At 40.4% G+C, this 17,873-nt stretch overlaps 1 protein-coding gene across 15 annotated transcripts in view; it reads right to left on the minus strand.

The window, feature by feature from the left end:
• Nucleotides 1–17,873, minus strand: part of SETD5 (SET domain containing 5) — a 91,256-nt gene that overhangs the window by 23,616 nt on the left and 49,767 nt on the right. For 9 of the 15 annotated variants that reach the window (XM_060180770.1, XM_060180768.1, XM_060180767.1 and 6 more), the window contains 10 exons: nucleotides 14,612–14,854; nucleotides 13,734–13,882; nucleotides 13,246–13,363; nucleotides 12,562–12,671; nucleotides 11,330–11,582; nucleotides 10,543–10,623; nucleotides 9,392–9,643; nucleotides 8,461–8,781; nucleotides 7,793–8,035; nucleotides 604–733 (listed from right to left, as the gene is read on the minus strand). In XM_060180770.1, coding sequence (XP_060036753.1) covers nucleotides 604–733; nucleotides 7,793–8,035; nucleotides 8,461–8,781; nucleotides 9,392–9,643; nucleotides 10,543–10,623; nucleotides 11,330–11,582; nucleotides 12,562–12,671; nucleotides 13,246–13,363; nucleotides 13,734–13,882; nucleotides 14,612–14,854 — 1,900 coding nt within the window. The remainder of the gene's footprint in view (nucleotides 1–603; nucleotides 734–7,792; nucleotides 8,036–8,460; nucleotides 8,782–9,391; nucleotides 9,644–10,542; nucleotides 10,624–11,329; nucleotides 11,583–12,561; nucleotides 12,672–13,245; nucleotides 13,364–13,733; nucleotides 13,883–14,611; nucleotides 14,855–17,873) is intronic. The other 6 variants (XM_007522267.3, XM_016187783.2, XM_016187784.2 and 3 more) reach the window with 1 other exon arrangement.

Consider the following 17,873-nt stretch of genomic DNA (forward strand, 5'->3'; position numbering starts at 1 on the left):
CTTCACACAACCTCCATCGAAGTCAAACAATCTACGTTATCGATTTATTCTCAAATACTAATGTCTCACATCAGTATTAGTGATATTATAAATATGGACAGTGATTTCCTAACCTTACTGCCTCAAATGTTTCTAACCTTTCAGCAACAATTTCTGCTGTACTGTCTGTCTAGTTCCTTATCGTCCTAAGAAAACTGATTTATGACTTGAGATTTCTTTCCTCCTTCTCTGGAAAAGATGTAAAGTCACTATTTAGAGAACAATGGTATTTTCTTAAAATCAGACTTTTAAATTAATTAATTTATTCCTTTTCGTTGCCCTTGTTGTTTTATTGTTGTAGTTATTATTATTGTTGTTGTTACTGGATAGGACAGAGAGAAATGCAGAGAGGCGGGGAAGACAGAGATGGGGAGAAAGACAGACTTCTGCAGATCTGCTTCACTGCCTGTGAAGCAACTCTCCTGCAGGTGGGGAGCCTGGGGCTTGAACCGGGATCCTTACACTGGTCCTTATGCTTAGCGCCACGTGCACTTAACCCACTGTGCTACCGCCCCAAATCAGACTTTTTAAGGCTCATATATCGGAAAAGTTTGAGATACATACCTGCAGTGTCTTTGCAGATGCTAAAAGTGTTGCTATTCTCATTACTTTGGTATAATTGCTGAGCTCTAGTCTCTTGGGGTGCAGAGGATGTTTGAGTCATACCTTCTTCCAAGGCCTGTTTTATCCAACGCTATAATGGGAAAAGAATTAAGGAATTAACCAATAATCATGTGAAATAACTAGTATTCTTAGTACTTTTCTTCTAAATGCTTTATTCATGTCATTACAGATCATAACGCTAAGAGCAACAATCCATCACACTCATTCAGGTTTGCAGGCAAGATTTTTGATGTTTTAGCATACCAGCATATTGGCCACCACTGCCTTCTACTGGACAAAACTGAGATAATCTAAACTACCTAAAAGGAGAGTTCATCAAACAAACCAAAACAAGCAAAAAGTGATTACTATATAACTTTCCACAAGCTTTAGAATGGAGTAACTGGGAAAGTAAGGAGTATTTATTTACGAGAGATGCTGCTAACTACGTAGGATTAACAACTAGTATCTAAGACAAGTCACAGAAGAAAGACAAAATATTTCTCAATAGTCGTCTGTCATGTGATGGGACTATCTGAAGAAGGTCACAGAAGATTTCATTGGAAAACAGGATGAAAACAAACAGTCTTGGATTCTATAATTTTAAAAAGCCTGCTATGAGAGGGAATGAACTGTCGGTTTTCTCCTCCTATCAAGTAGTCTGGATAAGTGAAACAGAAATAATATTTATTGCCAGAATAAATGATCTACAGAAATGAAGAGGGAGGGAGGTAAAATAGGGCCCTCTAATCAGCCAGGCCCCCAATCCCCGTGACAGACTACTGGAAGTTAAAATGCTAAGAAACCAATTTAGATCAGAAAGTAAGCCTGCAAAGATTAGAGTAAGATGATTACGCATCCTGTGGAGGAGAGAAGATGTCTTCCCTGTGTGGGTGTTCTCTTGAGCTGCAGGTTGCTCGCCATTCTGTGGCTTTTCTGCCTTGACATAATAGGACAGGTTTAATTTTGATAAACATCAATTTGAATAAGACCCTCCTCTAGACAGGAAAAGTAAAGGTGACTTATAATATCACACTTTTAGAAAACAAGTATTACAGGTAAGAAAATGTTCTCACCACAGAGCAATTCTAATTGATTTACCCTCTTAAAATCTTAGGAAGATTTCACCCAAGAGAAAATTTTATATAATGAAAATGGCTTGCTCAGATGAAAAGAAAAAGTAAAGAGTAAATGAGAGAAGAGTAAGCATAAAACAAATTTAATTAGGATATGACCAGGTGCCTGAAAAGTCAAAATAAAGGCCCTGTTGAACTCTTACTCAGAGTGTGATGTTAAGCTAGCGGGACAGGTAAATCAGAAGAGACCTCAGAAACTACTTTATTTCAAGCATTCATTGCACAGGTGGAGAAGTAAGAGCCAGGGGCACAAGATGAGTGGAAACACCACACACACACACACACACACACACACACACACATCTTATTATTATTATTATTTAAACAGATATCTTTATCATAGTTTCAGAGCAGATGACAGAAGTGAAAAATGAGGTCATGGGGCATTCCTCCAAGAGAAGTTAGTTCCTTATACTTTCAAGGTAGGTATGCCCATAAAGAATTTACAATTTAAATCTGAAGACTACAAAAGGGAAAATAAACCAGGGTGGGGCCAGGGTGGGGTAGGTTAAGGAATAAGACGGTCTAATAGCCTACTATGGCTAGCTGTAAGGTCAAACTCAGTAAGTAAGATCAAAACCATTCTTTCAGGCCCTACTGCGTATCTTTTACAATACCTCAGGGTATAAATACATTGGCTTGTATCTAACATGAGTCAGCTAACATTTAATTTTTAATTGTATTGGCTTGCGCAAAGTTCATATTTTTCCATGCTTTTCTATGAAAAAAAAAAACAAACAAACAACACACACCTCCTGGCTTATGCAACAATCCAATATATCTTCTCCTGCTCCACACCTACCTTAGAGTTCATTTTAAATAACCATCAAATACTTATCTGTTTTAATACTGTACTTCAGTGTACTGAGAGATGAAACTTGATTGTGCCTCCTACCAGCTGCTTAAGCCCAATACTGGACAAGTTCCTGACCACTTTTCAATCATACAGATTTATCACAAAAGCTATCATGTATGTGAAGAAAGCTTAAAATACTGGATATAAATACAGTTCAGCCAAATTTCAATTCTATAAAGACACAGATTTATAACCCTCTAGTGTATACAATGAAATTCACTTTCATTAAGGATGGGGTTTTCTAAGAAGTTTTGGAGAATAGATATATTATACCTACAAAGTAATTTAATGATCCGGGAGGTGGCACAATAGATAAAACACTAGACTCTCAACTATGAGCTCCTGAGTTCAATCCCTGGCAGCACATGTACCAGAGTGATGTCTGGTTCTTTCTCTCTCTCCGCTCCCATCTTTCTCATTAATAAATAAAATCCTAAAAATAAAAAAAAAAAGATATGAAGGACAAAATATTTACCAAACAGGAATCAGAAAGTAGGAATGCAGTAGCTTTGTTTAAAAAAATAAAATGTAGCGCCGCGGATTAAGCGCACATAGTGCAAAGATCAGGGACTGGTGCAAAGATCCTGGTTTGAGCAAGGCTCCCACCTGCTGTGGGGTCACATCCCAAGCAGTGAAGCAGATCTGCAGGTATCTATCTTTCTCTCCCCCTCTCTGTCTTCCTTTTCTCTCTGTTCTATCCAACAGAAGCAGCAGCAGCGGCAACAACAACCACAATAACAACAAGGGCAACAAAAATGGGAAAAATAGCCTCCAGGAGCAGTGGGTTCATAGGGCAGGTACTAAGCCCCAGCGATAACCCTGGGGGTGGGGGGCGCGGAAAAACAAACCAGAGCTGAGCAGTGCTCTGGTAATAATAATAATAATAACCCCCAAAACAAACAAAAAGTAAATTTATAGAAAAGCAAACATATGGATGCTGCTGAAAGACCTGCAGGCCACATATAAAACAAGCGAGGTAAGATCCAGCAAAAGTCAGCCTTACAACAAGCATTTTAAGACCTAGGATACATATTTGGAACAAGATAGATGGAACTGAGGTGTGTAAGCTAGGTGAAGGACAACTACAGAACAGGTGTCACTAATGTGTAGAATATAGATGACTAAAACAAATGAACTTGCAAGATGACAAAGAGAGAAAAAAAGCATCTAACTCTCTTTTGGACACTGTGAGAACTGGGGATGGGGGATGGGAGTGACAACAGACACAGGATCGAACTTTGGTGGAAGTGGTGATATAGACTTAACCTAACTGTAAAATTATACCCCTGAAAATCTGACAATATTATAAGATTCTTTTAAAGCGCCAATAAAGAAAGGTGGGGGGAAATAGGACCGCGGAGAGAGTTCACCAGGAGAGCACATGCCTTACCATGTGTGAGGCGCAGGTCTGAGCCCTGACACCACAGGGGAGCATCTACCAACTGAAGGGCAGAGCAACACTGTACTCTCTCTCCCCCTCTTGGAAACAGAAACAATGAAAAGTAAAACACAAAAGAAAGCACTACGTCACAGTTTCGTTTTGAAGTTCTAGGACATCATAGTGTTCTTGAAAATACTCTAAACTCCAGGTTTTGGGGGCTGGGTGTACCAGGTTAAGCACATACAGTATGAAGGACCTGCACAAGGATCCAGGTTCAAGCCCCGGGCTCCCCACCTGTGTGTGTATGGGGGGGGGGGCGGCGGCAGGGTCCACTCCACAAGGGGTGAAGCAGGTCTGCAGGTGTCTCTCTCTTCTATAGCCCCCTCACTCCCCTCTCAGTTTCACTCTGTTCTATCCAAAGAAAAACAAAACAAAACAAAACAACCAACACCACAGGCGCATAGATTTGTAGTGTAGGCGCCAAGCCCCAGCAGTAAACCTTGCGGTCAATAAATAAATAAGTAAATAAATAATTCTGGTTTCAAACACACAACTGAAGGTTTCTAGTGTTTCCAACTTATGAGGCCTTTATTTCCTTTAATCTATTTCCCAATAGAAGGTGAAGGGTAGATAGTGTAATGGGAGAACTAATGTAGTTTCTTTAAATTTTTTTAATTACCTCTATTTGATATAGACAGCCAGATATTGAGAGAGAAGAAGAGAGACAGGTGGTCTGGGAGATGGCACAGTGGATGGAACATTAAACTCTCAGGAATAAGGTCCCAAGTTCAATCCCCAGCAGCACATGTACCAGAGTGATGTCTGGTTCTTTCTCTCTCTCCTCCTTTCTCATTAATAAATAAATAAATAAATAAAATATCTTTAAAAAAAAAGAAAAGAAGAGAGACACCTACAGACCTGTTTCACCACACGTGCAACTTTCCTCCTGCGGGTGGGAACTGGGGGCTTGAACCCCGGGGTCCTTGTGCATTTTAACATGTGCACTCCATCAAGTGTGCCACCACCCAGCCCCCCAATGCAGTTTCCAATGGAGGGAATGAGGACACAGAACTCAGGTGGTGAGAAAGTGTGGAATTTTACCTGTGACTTTATGATTTTGTAAATCAGTATTAAATCACTTAAAAACACACACACACACACACACACAAAACCAAACAAAAACCCTAGCATTTTGTCCCAAATTAACCAGTTCACTGATTTTCAACATTTGCATGTACATTAAATATGTTAATGGACTTGTCATGGGGGGGGGAGAGAGACTGAAATTGCTGGGACATATAGATGGCATGTGCTGGGGTTCCTCTGAATCTTTTCCTTAACCCACCCACTTCTTAGGAAATAATTTTTTAAAAAAATGTGGCTGAGCAAAGCCTATATGAAGTAAGAGTAAGGATGGGCAGGCACATTTGGAGAAAGAAAACAGACACAAGTTGGGTGAGATTTCTATGTTTTGCCAATGAAGAAACAAAGAAAGATGAATTAGACGCATGTCTTAAACTATAACCAGATCAAAAGAGCTCACTGAAATGGAATTTCTCCATGATTTGAAGTTATTATATGGTTTTTGGACTTCATAGGAGTCTGCTAGTTGAAGATGCAAATACCAAGATTGTAATAGTGTACCAAGTGATCATGATGGCTTTTCAAGCAGCTAGTCAAAATTATAGTTATATTTTATTGCTGTGAGGGCTTTGCTGGAGCTTCTGACCAGTGTAATTCCATCACTCCTGGTGGGCTTCTTTCCTTCCCTCTCCCGCCCAGGTAAAGGGCACAAGACAGAGAAGAGACACCACAGCAGCACTGCTCTACTGTTTCAGACGCTTTCCCTCTGTGCAATACTCGCACATGGTGGCTGGGGGCTTGAAGCTGGGTTCATTTGCGTGCCAAAGTTTGCTCTCTGTGAGGTAAGCCATCTGCTGGGACCTCAGACTTCATTATTAATCTTTGCTGACTGACAGCGTATGTGTTTAGAGCGCTAGTACTCTGCCCCACCAAACACAACAAAAGGACTCACATAGGTTAAAAGTATTTTTGACTCGATCCTTCAAAGGAAAGTTCACTACCTACACCTCTTACTGTTCAGTGCAACTGTGAAAATGGAGCTCAGATTCTGCGCTGTTGCTCAAAAAAGGGGTATAAGCTACGAGCTTAATAAGATTAGTTTTGCCGGGGCCGGGTGGTGGCACACCTGATTAAGCGCTCATGTTACAATGCGCTAAGACCCCGGTTCGAGTCCCCACCTGCAGGGGGAAAGCTTCACAAGTGATGAAGCAGTGCTGCAGATGTCTCTCTGTCTCTCGATCTCACCCTACCCTCTTGATTTCTGGCTGTCACTATCCAATACAGATAACAAAAATATTTAAAAAAAATTAGTTTTGCCTATCATACTAAACTTAATACAACTTTAAAATCGTAGTGGAGTAAGACCAATAATTATGCTGTCTGGATATTCCCCTTCTCAGATACAAAGATCTAATGTAAGTGACTCGATACAAGAAGCTATCCCCAGGTACCTAAGCACATTTTATTGCTTAGAAACATTTCTGGTCTTTTTTCTTTTAAAAGGTAGACATTGCTTTTAAATCTATAATCTGAAAGTTACTACACTGCCTGAAAACCCTTTTGTCAAAGGCTCAAGGTTACAGTTTTCTTTAGGAGTTCTTCCATCTGGGAATTTCTCCAAACTAAACCAATTAAATTTGGTGTGATTAGGAAGACACTGTTCAGTGTATGCTGCCCACTCATTCAGTAGTAGTGTCCTTCATTTCTGCACAGATCTGTTACCAGTCTTCGCGCTCTGTATCCCACACCACCTGGACTCAGATTTGATACCCACCCCCCTCCAAGAAATAATTTCTGTTCTTTGGGGAGAGAGAAAAGTTGTAAGTCTGGAGGAATTAGGGAAGACCTGCCTGGAGCTGGAGACTTCATCACATCAAATAAGCTACATGCAGCATCCTCATGTACGTGATGCCAGGGGAGGAGAGCAATGGCAGACACTGAGGAAGGCAGCCTGAATCCAGATCTGAGGATAAGAGAAAAGGGTGTTCCAGGGAACAGACTCTCCCTCAAAGGAAGACCAAATGAAAGGTACCTAGACTTCTAGAGATAAAAACATAACACTCGAGGTCTGAGGGAGTCATCTATTCCCAAGAGACAGCTTTGGAAACATATGGAAGGCTTCTGGGAATTAAAAAAGACCATTCAAAAAACAAGCATCAAACCCTACTGCTACTAGAGCCAAAAGCAATACATAGCTAGAAGCAGGAGAAAGAGGCAAGAGAGGGAAAGAGAATCTCATAGGTACGTTTCATATTCACCAGGTGAAATGCAACAGAGCTTTTACTCTACTCTTGCTGAAGTGATAATGGTCAGTGAATGAATTCACAGCACAGTCCAATCATTTTTTTACTTTAAGAACAGTGCTTTTGAGTACCCAGGGCCCAATCTTATCCAATAGTCACAAATGGATCTGTCAACCAGTAACACAGGGACACACAGACACACCCCTCCCCTACACAGCCATCAGTGTACAGTGTACTCTCAGAAAAAAAGACAATAAAACTCTCAAACTGAGCATCAAAAAATGCAGTACATGCTCCAACTCAGTCCTGCTGATTCTCAGCTGAACAACTTATTATAAGCTCACAGGGGCAGGTGGTGGCAAGCTAGAGAATGTGTTATATTTGCCACGATTATAGTATACTAGTTGAAAAAATAAGTAAAACTAAACAAAGTGTACAAATACAGACATACCTTTTTACAGGAGCTGAATGTGCCGTCGGGCAGAAGGGGTCTTCGACGCCTCTCGGGGATAAATGGAGAGCCAAAGCGAATGTAGTGTTTGGGGGTGGTGCAAATTAACGGGGAATGGATAAGACCAGGTAACATGTTTAGGGTCGTCGCCAGGACAGTGGGGTCCGTGGTGATACGTAAAGGGCACTCAACGGGGCAGTCTTGCTTCTCAGCTTTGTCATTCAACCATTCTGTAACTAGATACTAAAGTAAAAAAGAAATCATTAGTTGATGCTGCAGAGTTAAGAGTCAGAGACAGAGAGATAGCAGTGGCACTCACAAAGATAATTCTTAGGCAGAAATTAGGACAGCGGGAGACACAGCAGCTATAGAACATGAATTGGGTATTTGCACACAAGGGTATCTTCCTCCACCTGTTCCATGCCCACCAACAGGGGAATAATACCTATATGTCAGCAATTTAAGCTATGTCTGAAAAACCACAAGAACAAAAGAAAGGCTGGTTGCACACCTCTATTTTAAAGCATTTCCCCTAAAACTTCCAATTTAATAATACTTGATCGTGTCCTGCTCATCCACTCCCCCCACCCCTGGGGCTAGTCTCTCTCACTCACTTAGTATTAAGATACAACACTTGCCAGCCCAGAAAAGGTGTATCTGTTACTTGCCTTTTTGGTTTTGGGGTATTTAGATGCAGTACGGTTGACATGGGATCCAGCAAGTGATATCACAGTTGGGTCAGACCCTGCTATCTGCCTGTTTTCTCCTGAACTGTCTGCATTGCCAGCTTCAACAGGAGTGATGGAGTTGTTGTTTCCACCCTCCTCCAAGGCTGCTTGTGATATCTCTGCCTGCTGTGCAATGGCCTGCTTCTGACGCTTTAGTCTTTGGGCTGAACTGGTCCGGTACCGAGAAATGCGACTCTTCGGTCTGGGTCTAGAAGGCTTGGCTGGAGCTGGTTTGGGGGCTGTCTTTTCTGCAGCAATGTCCTGTGACAACACAAGAGGGAAATGATTACTAGAAATAACATTCTGCCCAGTTTTCTATTCATTTAGATCATTCTGAATATATACTACTGGGGGGGGGGGGAGAGAAACACTTAACAAATTTCAAACACAATCCTTACAAAAGTGTATATACTGAAATTAGCTAAAGTGGTGACAAGGTAGGTGTCTGGGTCACTTTGTTTTTCTTCTATAAATATTAATAGATCAAAACCTCCCAGGAATGGTGGTTCCACTGTGCAGACACTGAGCCCCAGCAATAAGCCTGATGACAATTAAAACAAGGGGGTGGCAGCGGGGGCAAAGTGCTTATCTTGAGTCTGTGAAAGGTCAGGTGCTTATTTAACCCTGCTACAAAGAATGGAAACACAAGATTTTGATGGTCATACTACTGAGCTTATCTGGCAGAAACAATATGAAATGCGAGCTTGGAAGCATCTAGTCACTCCAACAATCTCTCTAAACTCCACAAATCAGTTAGTAAAAATGGTCTTAGTTCAAAAAAGACCTTTTCACTTACAATGAGGTAAAGGCAAAAACACCAACTTCAACCAAAAGCAAGAGTGTTGAAGGCTAAAGTCCTTTCATCTCTTACCCCTGCTTGGGAAGACCTCCGGGTGTTGACTCCAATGCTCTGCGGGGTACTTGGGATGGAAATGCTTGGAACAGGGTTGATAGCTTCCAGTTCAGGGGCCTCAGGTTTGGTCTCCTCTTCCACAGGAGTCTCTGAGGTGGTGGGAGTAATGTCTATGTCAGAGCTGCTTTGTTCCAAAGGCTGATCCCGCCGCTTCCTTCTTTTTTCCAGGCTTTCCAAAGTGATGCCTTCGACCTTCCTATCTTCCCTGGTCTAGAAGATGAAGAAGAAGAAGAAAAAAAAGAGCAGGAAGCCTCAGTCAAGAAACAAGGACAGCTTTCATAGGATTATTAGTTAGAACTTAGTCAATTACAGAAAATTGACAAGAAAATGATCTTTAAAACCTGAGATAAAAGCTAAAAATCTGATATTTCATTTTAAATGTGGAAAAGTTATAAGGGAGGACAGGATCAAATTTGAACTTCTGAAGTAAGACCTTCAGAAACCTTAATGTGATGGGAAAGTAGCCACCACAACCGATTTCTCTCTGGATTTTCAGAGTTCAAATATAGCCAAGTGAGAACAAGAAGTAACTCACTGGGTCAAGTCGTGGCACCAAAAGGGAATAATGTAACACTAGAGGAAGTGCTAGTGTTACTGTCTCTCTGTGTGAATGAAAGCCTGCCAGGGAGCAGTGAGAACTGTGTGACCATGAGGCCCTGCGTTGGTGGTGGGTACTGTAGATTCTCCTGAACTTTTTCAGAATAGAAATAAACAAACACCCCCCCCCCCCAAACAAAAACAAAAACATAACAATGGCTGGTTTCAGAGAAAAGTTAAGTTTTGAATCCTTATGACCAAGTAGCTTAGTTGAGGTATTTTTTGACTAAGCAGTGGTTTGAAAGCCAGGCTGTCAGTAAAAGATCTGTCAAGATTATCACCAGACAGGGCTGGGAGAAAGCACCCAAAGGAAGCTCCATGAAAGGCGAAGCAGTGCTGTGATGTCTGTCTGTCTGTCCCTTTCTTTCTTTCTATCCATTAAAAAAATTTATTTTAACCTACAGATGATGATCTAAATAGGTATCTCATCAAAGAAATGAGGATACAAACTCAAGTTTCTGCTGTAGAGAGCAGAAACCAAGAGGAATAAACCATCGTTAAAGGGTGCTCACCTTTCTGCTCTGAGCTGGATTCTCCTGGTCATCTGTAACCTCTTCTTTCTCTTCTGCTTTTTCTTCAGGATTGTCTATTTCCTTTAAGACAGAGGTGATAAACAGCTGTAGTCTTAAATTCTAGGGAAAGCCAATCTCTGCTTTTTCTTATATATAAAAAAAAACTCTCTAGAGGGGGTCGGGCGGTGGCGCAGTGGGTTAAGCGCATGTGGTGCAAGGACAGCTTGCACCTACAGCAGGGACCGGCGTAGGGATCCCGGTTTGAGCCTCTGGCGCCCCACCTTCAGGGGAGTCGCTTCACAGGCAGTGAAGCAGGTCTGCAGGTGTCTGTCTTTCTCTCCCCCCTTTGTCTTCCCCTCCTCTCTCCATTTCTCTCTGTCCTGTCTGGCAACGAGCAACGTCAACAATGACAATGATAATGATAACCACACCGAGGCTACAACAACAAGGGCAACAAAAAGGGGAAAAAAGATGGTCTCCAGGAGCGGTGGATTCATGGTGCAGGCACCAAGCCCAGCAATAACCCTGGAGGGAAAAAAAAAACCCTCTCTAGAAACCATTTCTAGTGCTAGATAATGCTACCAATGTAGAATCAACATGGTAAGTACATAATACATCCAACTTTCTGGGCTGGAACCTGGAAAACTAACTGAAAGAATGTTCTTGAAATTGCATACATAAATATAAAAGAATGAATCGGCGAATGCATGCCAGAATGATACTGTTACTACAGATGCTCTACACGGGCCACGTGGCAGCTATGCTTTTGGCGGATCAGGAAGGTTACCTCATTGTCACTGGACACAGTTACTTTTTCAGCAACTTGTTCTGGCTGTTGGTTGCTACCCTCTTCTGGAGCCTCGCTCTGCTGCTCCATCTCTAACTCTTTCCGTCGTGCTTTTCGACGTCTGGTCTCTGCACCGATGATGGGCAGGCTTGGAGGAGGTGGGAGTGGTGCTTCTGCAGCATTGGGATTCCTTTTCTGTATAGGGCAATTCCGGTTCCCCTTGTGACATGCACAGTCCACTTTATAATTACTGCTCCAAAGAAATAACCAAAAGCACCCATCTCAGTACCCTTGAAAAACGAGTGAGATTTTTCATTTGTTCTTTTGAAACATTAGCATAGTAACCCCTGGCAGTTTGGTAAGTTCAAAAAGACATTTACAAAGTCCAACTAATAATTTCAATATTCTGAATAGCCTCACCTATTCCTCCTGCATGGTTAGTGAGGAGGAAAGAGAGGACCTAATCCAACTGTCTTCTTCATTCTCTTCAGTGGTCCCTGAATCAGTGACCGAGTTTGCACCGGCCAAACTTAAGCTGTGTTTGCCTTCATTTTGCACTCACTTTTGACTATCATTCCCTACTCATTATCATTTTGTGCTAATGCTGATCAATGTGCCACATGACTGTGTTTTGCACAAGGGGGCCAGAAAAGAAATGGCATCGATTTTGCAGAACCTACCATGTAATCACTTATGACCTGTCACTTGTTTTTTTGTACTGTCATACACAGGTAAACTACAGGGTTCAAGTGGGCAGGGTGACTCTCAATTTTCCTTCTATATGGCCCCCAGCACAAGTTCTATGTGCATAAAAAAAGATGCTACTGAATTTCCAGGCACATCTCAAACATACCTTTTTGCTATTCTTGTTACAGAAACATAAGCAAAAAGTGAGCTAAAAACGAAAACACCTTGATGTGGAGTCTACTGAACAGTATGTTATGTACCTGAATATTTGAAAACAATGTTTTAAAACTATTTATCTTTTCCATCATTTCTAGGCAAAAGATGCATTATTCTTGAAAAGGTTACATTTAAAAAGAAGGAAATACAAGAACAAAGACATACACACTAAAATAGTTTTTGACTGTGTTAGACAAAGCTATTTATTAATATTAAAAGCTTCTGAGAAAACCAACATTCCACTATACCCCTTAGCATAAGATATTGATAAATTTTGACGGTTTCCTTAAATAAAAATAAAAACAAAACAAAAGCTTTTGAGGTCTTACCAGTTACTGTATTCATAATCAAATGCTATGGTGACTTCGGCATCCTTGGTGATGGCAGACACAGCATAGATACAAAGATGAATCATTCCATCTGCAATCATGTGTCGCACCTGCATGAGCAAGTTTATGGGAGATGATTATGAAGAATGGCAACTTTCTTCTACAGAAGGGGGGAAGACATTTACTCACATAATTTCTCCCCATTTATCAAATGGTAGTCTGTTCCTCCATTTCATTTGAACTAACCACTGTGCATCTTCCTGCTGCATTTGATGTGGTCGCCCTGATTATGCATGTGTGAATAATGAATTCTAGAAATGTCTAGAATCTCTTAGAATATAATTTGCTAAAACTACAAACAGAACTAAGCTTGGGTTTAATGACATCTTCTATCATAGAGTAATTTCTCTAATATAACCTCATTGACTTAAAGATCTCTCTCTCTCTCTTTTCCAAATTATAAATTGCTTCCTTTCCATTTCAACCTTCTCTAAAAAAAATCCACTCCTTGTTTCCATCCCATCATTATTAAAACATCATTATATTGGTTTTCCGCCTTCCTCAAGGAAAGAATATAACCATCATCTACAGACCTTAATCTGGGTGAAGCTTGCAAAATGCTTTCTTCAGCAGACTTGGCCTTTGGTCGTTCCACTCAAAGAGAAGTAGCTACAGAAATCTTACCTCTGCATTTGGAGTACATGATCTTCTGATGAACCGAGCATCATTACCGAATGTACGTGCATCCACACACATCTCTACACCATTGAATTTGGAGTAGAAGAGCACAAAAGGGTATGGTCTAGGGACATAATTAAAATTTCTGTAATTCTTGACACAGACGAAGAGGCCACCCCATGACTTCAAATGTGAAGCATATGCTGGCTGAAGAAGCAGTCCTTTGCAAACTTGGGAAACATCACATGCTTGTCTGCTTTTGATTAAAGAACAAGCAGGGAATGCTTGACTTGGAAAGGAGTCCTCTCCACTTTATACATGAAATAATCCGCAGATTTATTTTCATGTCTCTACAAATAGTGTTTAGGCTTGAGCTTATGAGTTAGAATCACTCTCCCCAAAAGCATACTATCAACCAAGACAGTTTTTACAGCCATACTCTTCAGCCAGATCCACTCCAGTCCTCCCTACTACTTAATAAATGGTATTCTTACTTTTTGAAGAAATGCCCATTGACCTCAAATTGCTGTCGTAACATGACTTTCCCTCGATACTCTATTATAAGAGTATCCAAAGCCAAATCTCTCGCAGCCCTCAAGATCTTCCGGTGCTTTTGAACACGAGTGACTCTTCCCAACTGTAGCTAGAAAAAAATAAAATTTAGAAAATGATTAGAAAAAAAACAAACCAGAGTATTAACATCAGGTATAGTAACAGGAGGTTAGTAAATAATTATAGTAAGCCCTGAGGAAAATACACCAATATTTTTTAGTACTGGGAGCAGGGAGATACACAGACTCACTGATCAGAAAAGTTTTTTTTTTTAAATATATATTTTCTTTATTTTTAAAAGCATTTTATTTATTCATGAGAAAGATAAGAGGAGAGAGAAAGAACCAGATATCACTCTGGCACATGTGCTGCCGGGGATCGAACTCAGGACCTCTTGCTTGAGAGTCCAAAGCTTTATCACTGTGTCACCTCCTGGACCACCTAAAGGTATGTTTATCTTAAACATACCTTCACATGCATCATCTGGACAGTTTTGAGCTAGCATAATTTTTAAACTATTACTATTATTTAATTTTTTTATTTGAAAAAATAAAATTTTTTATTCAGTAGCATGGAGAGAAGTTAAGAGGAGATAGGGAGACAGACAGACAGGCAGACACACCTGCAGACCTGCTTTATCGCTTGTGAAGCATCCCCCTGCATGTGGGGGCATAATCTCATTATAATTAAACACAACAACTGGCGAATGTGGTATTTATAATGTCTTGTACATTTAAAGGAATGTAAATCCCAAAATGTGCCTTCTTCCTGTGTACCTAAAGTCTTAACTATTTAAAATCTTAAACCCTTTGATTCTTACCTGCATTTGGGAACCAATGACTGTATTATTACAGGCCAGCTCGGTCTTATTAATAGTGTCTAAAAGAGCAGGTTTGCCCACAAATTCCTTGCTTGAATGAAGGTATTGTTCAAGGGCGTTCTGTACATCTGCACTGTACTGATTAGCAAAAGCTTCTTCATACTGATCAGTCCATAGTCTTATCCGATTTTCCCATCCTTCAGTTGTATTCTCATCTAAATTTTGTGCTTCAGAAGGAGAATTCTGTAGAGAACAGACGTCAGGCCAGGTTAGGAGAAACCATGCATAAAAAGGGAATGAGGGTGGGTAACAGGTTTTTTTTTTTTTTCTTCTTTTTTTGCAGGGAAAAAATTTTTCAGGCAAAAAAAAGCTTTTGCTTGGCAGATCATGTGGCACAAAAAGAATAATGGCCTGGAAGTCAGAAGGGTGGGGAGACTGGCTTCATTATCAATGAATTGCAGGGTCTTATGTGCATTACAACAGCAGCTTTCTTGTATTTTATTAAGAATTAATCCAGATCATAGTTCCTGTCCATCTGTGACTTTTATGGTCATTTCTGAGTCATCAAAATCAATTTTTAGGGCTAGGGAGCTAGCCTAGTGGCTATGCAAAAGACTTTCAAGCTTGAGGAGCAGAGATACTAGGCTCAGTCTCTGACAGCAATATAATAAAGCCAGAGCTGAGCAATGCTCTGGTGAAGAAAAATAGCAAATCAGTTTTGTGCATAGCAGAGTAAGGCTAAGCTCATAAGACAACTTTCATAAAAATGAATGGCAGAGACACCTTAAAGCATCACTTAAATTTAAATATTTCACAACTACGTGTGTTGGTGTGCCAGTCCAAACTGTTATCATTTTAATACTTTTCCAGGAGAATGTTCTCATTTTGTGCAACTGCTTATCTTTATCACACAATACACATGAACTCCAGAGACACACAGGACCCGAACAACCCTTTCGTCACATCCTTCATTCTGGAGTAGATCTTTCTAGCACTCCATTTTATTTTAAACAGCCGTAGTCTGAAGAACTGAAGAGTGTGTGTGTGTGTGTGTGTGTGTGGGGGGGGGGAGTGGTAAAAGACAAAATACTGAGAGGTATTTTGCTGTATTTTACAGTTTCATATGTGCTTAAGCTACAGACACAGCTTAAGTCTGACACAAGTTCTCCTCCATGTAGTTCAAAGCATAAGGTAACTCCAGAAACAAAACATACAGTAACAGTAAGGATGTCATACTCATGATGATTAGAAGGAAGACACTATACCAGAGCTTACTTGCCAATTCAACTCAGAAAATTAACTGGCAAAAGCAGACAACATCAAATACAATTTCCATGCATAATACTGGAAACAGTCATGTGCATCAACAACAGCAGCTATTTTGCACTTATTTTTTTTATTGATGTAATTATTATTTTTATTGATGTTGTCATTGTTGGGATAGGACAAAGAGAAATGGAGAGAGGAGGGGAAGACAGAGGGGGAGAGAAAGATAGACACCTGCAGACCTGCTTCAACACCTGTGAAGAGACTCCCCTGCAGGTGGGAAGCTGGGGGATCAAACTAGGATCCTTACGCTGGTCCTTGAGCTTTGTGCCACCAGCACTTAACCCGCTGCGCTACTGCCCGACTCCCGTATTTTGTACTTTTTAATCATTGTTTTCCAAGGATTGCTGTCCACTACTACAAGAATTGGGGAAGAGAAGGGAAAAAAACCAAAACCAAAAACACCACTACCATTATTTTTACATTTCTCCTTGGATACCAAGAAATGGAACAAAGACCTAAAAAAAACAACAATGGCCAGCATACTGAGAACAAAATTATCACCTGCTCGTAGCCTCACTAGTAGCAGAGCAAAAGAAAGGTACAAAGCACTGAGACAGAAGGATGATTATATACTAAAGATGAGGATGCCTGAACAGTTTACACACTCAGTATGACCACTGACAATTGGTGGCCTACTAAAATCAACTTTTTAAGTATACTGGCTCACTAGTAGGACTGTCTACTGGGTCTCAGTCTTCTGGTTACTCAGAAGCGATTTCTGTCCCCAGAAGCGTAGTAGTATCAGGTCATACTTGATTGTCACACAGCTATGTGTGTATGTTACTGGCACTTCCTGGGTGGGTAGTAGGAAAGCTGCTAAACAGACTTACTGTAAAACAGCCCAGAACTCCCTCCCCACCATGCCCGTCCCCGCATCCCCCATCAGCGACTTGGTTTTTAATGTCAACAGTGATGAGTTTCAGAAATCCTGGTTTGCAGTAGATTTCAGTAGGAAAGTTGTTGATTTGGGGATTTAAAAACCTAAATAATAAATTTGTATCTCAACTTAGAATAATGAGACTCAAAATAAACCAACTGTTGTACTTTGTCTGAATTTTGTAACACCTATATGGCTGTCAGCATTTTAACAGGACTTGCATATGGTTTTCAGGAGAGTCAGTCAATAGCTTTCAAACGGTTTTGATCCTTTAAAGGCAAGTTATATTAGCTAGCTGATAGAAGGAGAAAAAGCTAAACAGTTGGTGTCACGGTTAAGCTGAAGCAAACCACCCCTGGTAGGCAACAAAACAAAACACAAGACAAGAGCAAAACAAAAAACAACTTGTCAGAGAATTCAGATGGTCTAGGATTCTTAATTCTCCCATTTCCTTACAGCTCTGCTTTCTAGATACACACAAATGAGGTTTCAAATTTTAGATAAAAGTGCCACCTTTGATCATTGTTATTATCAGCTATAGTAGCGTTCCATATACATGTGTACATACACACATTTAGTAATGCTAAAAAGCTGACTTAGCACTAAAAGGTTATAATGTCTATGCCACAAAGCAGGAAGATTTTGCTTTTATAACATTTACACTTTTCAGGATATAAATTCTTACAGAATAAAGCCTAATCTTAATGATTTAAGATATGCTGTTCTCTTATAGTCAAAGGTAAAGGAAGATGCTAGATAACAAGAATCAAATATCCTTTGGGAATTCTCTACTTCTATCACACAGTAGCTAAAAGGCCTCTTAAACTATCACACACAATTCCTCTATTTTCCACTGCAATCATGCTCCATAAGCTCCTTCATTTGATGCATGAAGAAGAAAAAAAAAAAAAAAAAAACATCCTATCAACCTTCCATATGCCTAACAGAATGTGCCATGAAAAACCAGTTCAAAATCAAGTAGTAAGATTCCAACAAGAGTAGCGCCTGTAACTCCTTCCTATTGAAGCTACTTATCTTTCTAACTGGTGATCACAG

The sequence above is a fragment of the Erinaceus europaeus genome, chromosome 21 (assembly GCF_950295315.1).
Source record: "Erinaceus europaeus chromosome 21, mEriEur2.1, whole genome shotgun sequence".
In the NCBI taxonomy this organism is placed as follows: Eukaryota; Metazoa; Chordata; class Mammalia; order Eulipotyphla; family Erinaceidae; genus Erinaceus; species Erinaceus europaeus.